At 31.2% G+C, this 9,214-nt stretch overlaps 1 protein-coding gene across 2 annotated transcripts; it reads left to right on the top strand.

Annotated features, from left to right (window-relative positions):
• The first annotated feature begins 3,105 nt into the window (after nt 1–3,105).
• Nucleotides 3,106–6,955, top strand: LOC131074517 (laccase-12). 2 transcript variants are annotated; one of them, XM_059211276.1, is made up of 7 exons: nt 3,106–3,249; nt 3,281–3,365; nt 4,079–4,230; nt 4,305–4,549; nt 5,287–5,415; nt 5,621–6,556; nt 6,647–6,955. In XM_059211276.1, exons 2-7 carry the CDS (start codon nt 3,291–3,293, stop codon nt 6,775–6,777), a joined length of 1,668 nt encoding a protein of 555 aa, XP_059067259.1. In that variant the 5' UTR covers nt 3,106–3,249; nt 3,281–3,290; the 3' UTR covers nt 6,778–6,955. The 2 variants fall into 2 exon arrangements, with proteins under 2 accessions (XP_059067259.1, XP_059067258.1); XM_059211275.1 differs by having other exon boundaries at nt 3,111–3,365.
• The last annotated feature ends 2,259 nt before the right edge of the window (nt 6,956–9,214 follow it).

Genomic DNA, 9,214 nt, shown 5'->3' on the forward strand with positions numbered 1-9,214 from the left:
TTGATAATAGTGTAGAATGAATAAAACATATAGATCAAGTTTTGTCTAGGTGTCAAATTTCTTACAATTTAAAATTCAAACTACGAATTACGTCTTGTCCTACACAAGGAATGCAAAAATTTAAAATACAACCAATATTTTATCTACACAAGGAATGCAAAAATTTAAAATACAACCAATATTTTATCTTCTAAATCTTCCCATCTCAAAATTACAAACCTATCTACATTTTGTAACTTCGAATAATCATGGAATTTTTACCAACTTGACACGAAAGAAGCCCAAACACAAATTTTATAAATATTGCTAAATAAAGATCAACCAATAGTATTGCGTGGAGAATACTTCAAATGATAAGATATCAGAAAGTTTATAATATTAAATTTTAACACTTGCAACTAAACCTCTTTACCAAAAAAATCCTAAATTCAACCCACTTTACCAATACAACAATAGACATATAATATAAATCTGTTTGAATATTATTCCTAAACTAAAATAAATTATAAACTTGATGAAATTCAATGAAAAACAAGAATGCCACATATATGAAAATGGGATACAATGAATCTCAACAATTAATAGTTTCTTTCAAGCATCAACTTGAGGATAGTAAATTTGAAGACTTGAATCACTGAAACAATGATCTTGTGCATGTCTAGATAAGTTGTAGGGAAGTAGGTCACTTGGATGACCTCTCTTTTACCCAAAAATCTCATCATCATAACTTTACGTACATATCTCAATTATTCAATTTAAAAAAATCTATATTTCGATACTTTAACAAATATGAACCAATACATTTCTTAAATGTATTAACTATTGTACTAGTTCTTGAATTCTATTTTGCTTTGTCTTCAAACTTTCCTTTTCACATCTCCCTTCTCAATCTTTAATGGATTCCTTGAAATGTGATAATGAGAAGGGGAGGGAAGCCATCCTTTCTTTAAGATAATTGTCCCCCTTAATAAATTTTACTTGGTAATTCTTTTACAAATGAATCGCCTTTTAAAAAGATAAAACAATCTTCAACTTTACTTAACATGTAGTCGAATGTGTTAAAACACTTTCCAACAAATTGATCACGAAATATTATATACTATGTTTAAAATATGTGTACCTCTCTTGCCAACACCTATATTTCACATCAGGATGCATATTCCCAACATTCTATGATTGGGTCAGCATATTTAAAGCTAATTGTACAAAACAATTCAAAACATTTTAAATGTTTACAGAAGACAACTGCATAAGATTAGATTTTCATTGCCCAAAGATTTCCACCTTGTTGTTAGGCCCACCACTTTTTTTGATTCATTGAATTACAATCACTTGCCAACCGATCGAATACATCAGACAGTGGATGACAGAACGGAGGACAAATTTTGCACTCCAAGATAGCCGTATGATGCAACAATGGGCATCCCTGCGAATATTTTATGTTTACTTTCATTTGCAGACTTCTTCCATGGGGGATAGATGGAATAAAAATGTTTTCTTACATGTGGCTATATAGTTTTTTTACTATTTTGCTTGATCAATTGTTGCTTTTGCTTGATCAATTGTTGCTTATTGGAGTTCCCAACATATCTTTATCTGTAGTAGAATAAAATGACAGCGATTAGAAACTATCGAATTGTCTAAAGCCATCAGCAAGTGGGAAGAAAAGTAGAAAAACAATGGAGAAAAACATTTATTTGTTTCTTTTAAGACTTCAGTACTCAAGTTTTTGTTTCTTTTAAGACTTCAGTACTCAAGTCTATTAATGAGTAGGGTAATTTAACATTTATCTTAGGTATCATTAAATGCTAACAATTAATTTGAGATCAGTAGTCAAAATAAAGTCAATAGATTTTAATTAGTGGTTAGGTGGGTGGTGGGGTATCTCATGATATCAAAATAATAATAATAATAAATTGAAGAATTAAGTATTGTCATCTATTAAAGTATCAATGGAAAAATTTTAATAGTGCATTTCAATTTTCTTCTTAAAGATTGAAAATTTGAAGCAGAGGTAAATTTTAAATTACCACTTTCTAAGATTCCTTTTCATTCAATCTGTTCACAAATTATCAATATTACCACATCACATTCCAAAACTCAAAAACATAACCATCACATCAAATTGAGAACCAATTCTGAAATATGACAGAATTAGTATATACCAATTGCCCCTATTAATTTATTCTTCATTATAAAAATATTATTAAAAAAACAAAATTAGAAGAATCTTTTGTTATCTTATAAGTTTTCTTAACCATTTATTCACATTTACTTTTCTGAAAACTCAGTATTACTTTAAGAAAAGTTAGAATGGAATTTCTCCATTTCAAACTTTATAAGGACTAAATGAATGTGAGAGAATAAGATCCCAGTAACATTAAAATCACGTTTTTCCAACTCTAAATTCATTGTATGAGAGTGCAATTTTAACTACAATTTTGTGATTTTACAATTTTTAAAACTGTTATTTGACAATTACTATATGAAAGGTGGACCATTTTTATGTAATTATTTGCTACTGGTGAATTAATTATTATAGGAATGGTGGACCAATTTCAATTATTACATGACTCTTAAATTAAGATTCAATTTTTAAATTTGAGTCAAAATAATTGAATCAATTATTTTTAATAAATTTATCTTCATAGTCAAATAATTTACTGATTGATGATGATAATTCTTCACAAAGATGAACAATTTATAATTGAATTCTATTAAGACATCGTTGAAAACATATCTCCTACTAATGATGATCCCTAAATTGTTTGGCCCACAATTGAAAATACCAAATTGCAGAACAATACAAATAAGACGTGGACAAGAACTGGCTGTTAATGTCGCGTGACTAAAACCTGAAAAACTTTTCGTGCAAGAGTATGATTAGTTTGAAGGTCCACCATATGTTGAAAATATCTAAAAGTTTATACTTAGCTATGGAATCGCCATCACACTATAAAATATTTGAAAGTCGACATTATTGCAATGTGGCTTCCACTGTTAGAAGATTGAAAGTAACAAGTTGAGACATTATTCACAACATTACGAATCTTGTGTAATTAACGTATCGAAATAACATGTCTTTTTGCTTGTTCGGCGTTGGACCATGTGCTGTTTCCTTCCACCACTTTGTTAACGTTTGGGCTATAAAAACCACCTAAGCAAGCAGTCTTGACAAGGTAAAATTTAGTTTGAGCTTTCCATATTGAAAGAGTTTGCAGATTCAGATGAGCGGCACTTTAGCTGTTTGTAATTCATTAATGATGTCAAACCTTCACTCGGCAAGGTTTATGGTAGTGCTGTTTACCTGCATCGTCTTACTTGATTCTCTAGCATGGGCAAACCTGCATACCTACAAATTCGTTGTAAGTAGATTTTTACATGATTGTGCTTTTCCATAAATTACAAATTGATTATCAGCTATTGAAGAATTTGATAATTCCTTTTACAAACTGTTTTTCATTCATTGATTATATGGAGAATCCAGGGCACAGCTGTATATGTTGGAAGTAAACTCAACTACCTCCCCACCGAACCTATCATGCCATATCTCCTCCGTATGCATAGCCAATCTGTAGACATGACCACACAAAGATTGAAGCAGATTTTGCTTGGATTCAAATGGATTTTCCGTACTCCTCCAACCTGATCTCTATCAGATCAACAAATTTGACATTAACTTTTACAGTCTGACCAGTGTCACATCTGCATACTTGCACAGATTATGGGTGTTAAGAAATATGTTATTTTATCCCTCTCAACTGATGCATAGTTTTCTATATAATGTATACCTATGTATTTTGTTATTCACTCTCTTCTGAGAGTCCAGCTCCATAGAGCTGTTAGTATTAAGAAGTTCAGTCTGAATGTATGAAAGTTGTAAAAGTTTGTAATCAGATCTGAAAGTTATTAGAGAAGCAGATCAGACAATACATGTAATCTTTTTATTTAATGCAAACTGTGTTTGTCTGTTTATTCTGCTCCCCTGTTTCCTTCAGTATACACAAGTACAGTCCAAACCATATTTCTATTTAGGAGTTCTAACGCAAGAAACAAAATTTGTTATTGATTGTCACAGCTTGAAGAGACAAATCTTACTCGGCTATGTGAGAATTATACCATAGTCACTGTGAATGGACTGCTTCCAGGTCCAACTCTGCATGTTCGAAATGGTGACACACTTAATGTTACAGTTTATAACAAAGCCAAGCACAACGCCACCATCCACTGGTAGATATATTTCTTGTAGACTGTCAATTTCATTCCTGATTCCAAACTCTTTAACGAAGAATTTGATTTTTCAGGCATGGAGTGAGACAGATTCGCACAGCATGGGCTGATGGACCTGGGTATATTACACAGTGCCCCATCCAACCAGGGGGGAAATTTACATATACATTCACCATTATTGATCAGGAAGGAACGTTATGGTGGCATGCCCATGTGTCATGGCTACGTGCAACAGTTCATGGAGCTATGGTTATCTATCCAAAGAGGGGAAGCCCTTACCCATTTACCCACCCACATGCCGAGTTTCCTATAGTGTTAGGTAATGAAAAGTAGAACCTTATACAAGATATCATATTTATTCATCGATCTAGCTTAGATGAGTCTCTTGATCATATTTATTCATCAATATAGCTTACATGAATCTCTCAATCATTCTCTAGCTATTAAGATTCACATTATAAAAATATAATACCGGAAAAGCATTTTCATTGATGTGCTAAAGTAACATCTAAAATATTTGTAATTTTATTTTTTTAACATATTCTCTATCATATTTTTTAATATGAAAATAATTTAAAAATTTATACACCATAGACCTCCATCATTCTCAAACCCATACACCTTTATTCCTTCCCCACCTAATTTCCAAACATAATATTACAATACTATCACTTCAATAGGTCATGGAATCATTAGTGTAGGTTACTTGATACCAATTCATATGCATTCCATTTCCGAGTGTTATGATTATACGACGCATAACTGCTTTAGAAAAGTTTCTTGTCTATTATTATTCTGAAAAAAGTATGCCTAATATTTTACCAAATGGAATCTTGATATATGTTACGCTAACTACAAGTTTAAAATTGAAACAACAATGGTTCCAGTTGTACATAGCACTGCTTATCTGTTAAACGTGGGTGGTTTTGAATGGGAAATTTGATTATGATTCATAGTTTTCCATCTTTTAGACTTTTCTCTTGTATTACCACAATGGATTGTCCTTGCATTTCGTAATGACACTCATTGTTTGAGTGAAAAACTAAAATTGAACAGGGGAGTGGTGGAACAGTGATCCCATCGAAGTCGAAGAGGAAGCAAAACTGAGTGGAGGTGCACCGAATGTTTCAGACGCTTTTACTGTAAATGGACAGCCAGGAGACCTCTATAACTGCTCAAGCTCAGGTACCAATTTTTATTTTCATTCAATTGAGTACAACTATTCTTTTGATTCTCCGTAGATGGGTAACCCATTAGTAAGACTCAGATCGAATAAAAATGAATAATCATAGGCAGTCACTATGAATATAACTAAGGATCACCCTATTTGGTTTCTTACTAATCAAAATCAAGATTGCAATCGACTGTAATGGAACTTTTTTGTATGCAGAAACAACAAAGTTCTCTGTACGGAAGGGAAAAACCTATCTTCTTCGCATCGTCAATGCTGCAGTCAATAATCACCTCTTTTTCAGGATCGCGTCACACAATCTGACAGTGGTAGCCGTGGATGCCTCCTACACAAAGCCATACACAACAGACATTCTGGTTTTATCATCTGGTCAGACTGCAGACGTTATTCTCACAGCCAATCAATCGAAAGCCAAATATTATATGGCCGCCAAATTATACACTACTCAAGGATTTTATGATAACACCACAACAACCGCTATTCTAAGCTACAGGGGCTCTAATTCATCTGCGACTCCAATCCTTCCAGACCTTCCAGAATACAACGACACTGCAACTGTGACCAACTTTAGCCGAGCCTTGCGAAGCTTGGCTTCACAGGAGCATCCGGTGGACGTTCCCCAAACCATAGACGACAGTAGCCTGATAACCGTAGGACTCGGTTTAATTCCTTGTGAAACAAGTGGTAACTGTAGCGGCCCTAACAATACCAGAGTGAGTGCCAGTATGAACAATATATCTTTTGTGCTACCAGATATCGCCGTTCTGCAAGCTTATTACTTCAATATATCAGATGTCTATAACACTGATTTTCCTTCCAATCCACCCATTGAGTATAATTATAATGGCGATGTAGACAAAACTCTGTGGGCGCCAATTTCTGGAACGAGGGTGAAAGTGATTGAATATAATGCCACAGTTCAGATTGTGTTCCAGGCAACGAATATCTTCCAAGCAGACAACCATCCAATGCATATTCATGGATATGACTTTTATGTTGTAGGAGAGGGTTTTGTTAATTATGATAATGAAACAGATCCGAGTTCTTTCAATCTGGTCGATCCGCCTCAACGAAATACTGTAGGGGTTCCTGTCAATGGATGGTCTGCTATCAGATTCAAAGCTAACAATCCAGGTAATAAACAGAGTAACAATTCTCTCATGATTATACGGCTTGAAATTGAAAATATGTATGGAGTAGTGAAGGGTTGTTTGCTTTGTGCAGGTGTTTGGTTCGTACATTGTCACTTTGATGATCATGTAACATGGGGGCTGAGCATGGTGTTTCTAGTGAAGAACGGTCCCACTGAGTCGGAGAGTTTGAAGGCTCCTCCTAATAACCTCCCGGAATGCTAGAGCAAATTATAGTATCAGAAATTTAATTTTGGCGTTGTTCACCATGATATACTGTGGATTTTCTTTAGAGACGATGTATTAGGACATAAAGCATTTGTTTGTCCATCCTTACGATTTAGTAAGTGATGTTTGGTATCAAAGAGAAAAAACGTTTAACCAATTTACTATCTGTTTATGACATTTTGAATTTCATTGTGTGAGCTTTTTTGCATTAATGTTTTGGATGATCTATCATTTTTCTCTTTGTGCTCTCGACTTTCATCGTGATGATGGATCACATAGTGTGATCCGAAATGTTGATGCAATAAAGCACACACAATCAAATCCAGAAGCTCATAGACATACTAGTGGATTACGGAAATCTACTGATTTTAAATCGATTGTCTGGTGAAAGAATATTTTGTTTGCATTTTCTAAGATTATAAAATACAATTATGGTATGAGGATATCTGATGAGCATTTTAAGATAATAATAAGTTATTCAAATATTATTTTCAATATAAATTTATAGTACCATACCTTTAAAAATGTGAGAATTTTGATAAAGAGAACCAATATAAATAAAAAAATCTACAAGTTGGTTTAAGTTACGATATTTAGCTTTACAATAGATCATTAAGAGGTCACAATGAATGCAATTGGGTATAGCATGTTTATATGCTTATTATTTATAAGATAGATGATGAATAATTGTGCATATCATAATATACAAGGATAAGGACAATTTAATTTATATAAAAAATATATATAATTTATAAAGAGAACCAATATAAATAAAAAAAATCTACAAGTTGGTTTAAGTTACGATATTTAGCTTTACAATAGATCATTAAGAGGTCACAAAGAATGCAATTGGGTATAGCATGTTTATATACTTATTATTTATAAATAGATGATGAATAATTGAGCATATCATAATATACAAGGATAAGGACAATTTAATTTATATAATATATATATATAATTTATAAAGAGAACCAATATAAATTAAAAAAATCTACAAGTTGGTTTAAGTTACGATATTTAGCTTTACAATAGATCATTAAGAGGTCACAATGAATGCAATTGGGTATAGCATGTTTATATTCTTATTATTTATAAGATAGATGATGAATAATTGAGCATATCATAGTATAAAAGGATAAGGACAATTTAATTTATATAAAAAATATATCAAGTTACATAAAATATATAAAACAATTATAATTAATCTATTTATAGATCAAAGGATATATGTTATATGTTATGGAGTATGGTGTTTCTAGTGAAGAATGGTCCCATTGAGTTTGAAAGTTTAAAGGCTCCTTCTCATAACCTCCTAGATAATCATGTTATAAATTTAATTTTGGTGTTGTTCACCATAAATGTACCATGGATTTCCTTTAGAAATGATGTGTTAAGGACATGATGCATTCATTTCTCTTAATATAAGTAAAATATTATCAAAACCTAATACAAGTAAAATTAATTTTAATTGATCTAAATTAATTTTGAATTAAAAATATTTTCAAACATTTGATTTAATTTTATATAGTTGATTTTTTTTAATTAATTTTATTAGAAATTCAATTATGATTCAAATAAAATATAATCATAATAAGAATGAATTATTTTTGAAAAAAAAAATAATGTTTCAAAATTTAAATAATTATGAAATTAGAAAAACAAAAAATAAAAAATAAAAAATTATAATCTCATACCATAAATAATGTCAAAATTTTGATAAAAGGGATTCATATAAAAAAAAAAATACACAGGTAGGTTTAAGTTACTATATTTAACTATAAAATAGATTATTAAGAGGTCATGTGAATGCAATAAGGTATAGCATCTTTAGGTACTACTTTTTTATAAGATAGATGATGAATAATTAACCACATGTTATAATATACAAGGATAAAGACATTATTTAATGTATATAGAACATATATCTAGGTACATAAAATAGATGACAAATTTATAGTTGATCTTTTAAATGTTTTGAATTGATCTATTTATAAATTAAAGGGTATATGTTATTTCATAAAATAGAGATTGAAGCATTAGATTTATGAAGGAAATCATAGGTACAATGATATATCCAACAAGACCAAATATTTCCATAAGAGAGATGCAATAAAAATAATTTCGATATTTGTAAAAAAAATTAATATAGTATAGTACGATACAATAAGGTGACCTTACTAGTGTAGTGTCATAAATTGAAAAAAATACAATTTCACACTCTATTTGGGCCCCTACTTAAGTGTGATTTCTCCTAGACCAATTTAAGAATATTTAGACCCTATTATACCTCATAATTTTATTGTTAAACCTATAACTTAATTGTCATCATATGCTGATTTCAAGACTAAGCATATGATTTGGATCTTGACACACTACTACTCCTTTTGTCGATCCATTTTTTAGTGGACTAGGGCACGCAACACCCTAATAC

The sequence above is a fragment of the Cryptomeria japonica genome, chromosome 9, assembly GCF_030272615.1.
Source record: "Cryptomeria japonica chromosome 9, Sugi_1.0, whole genome shotgun sequence".
Classification (NCBI taxonomy): Eukaryota; Viridiplantae; Streptophyta; class Pinopsida; order Cupressales; family Cupressaceae; genus Cryptomeria; species Cryptomeria japonica.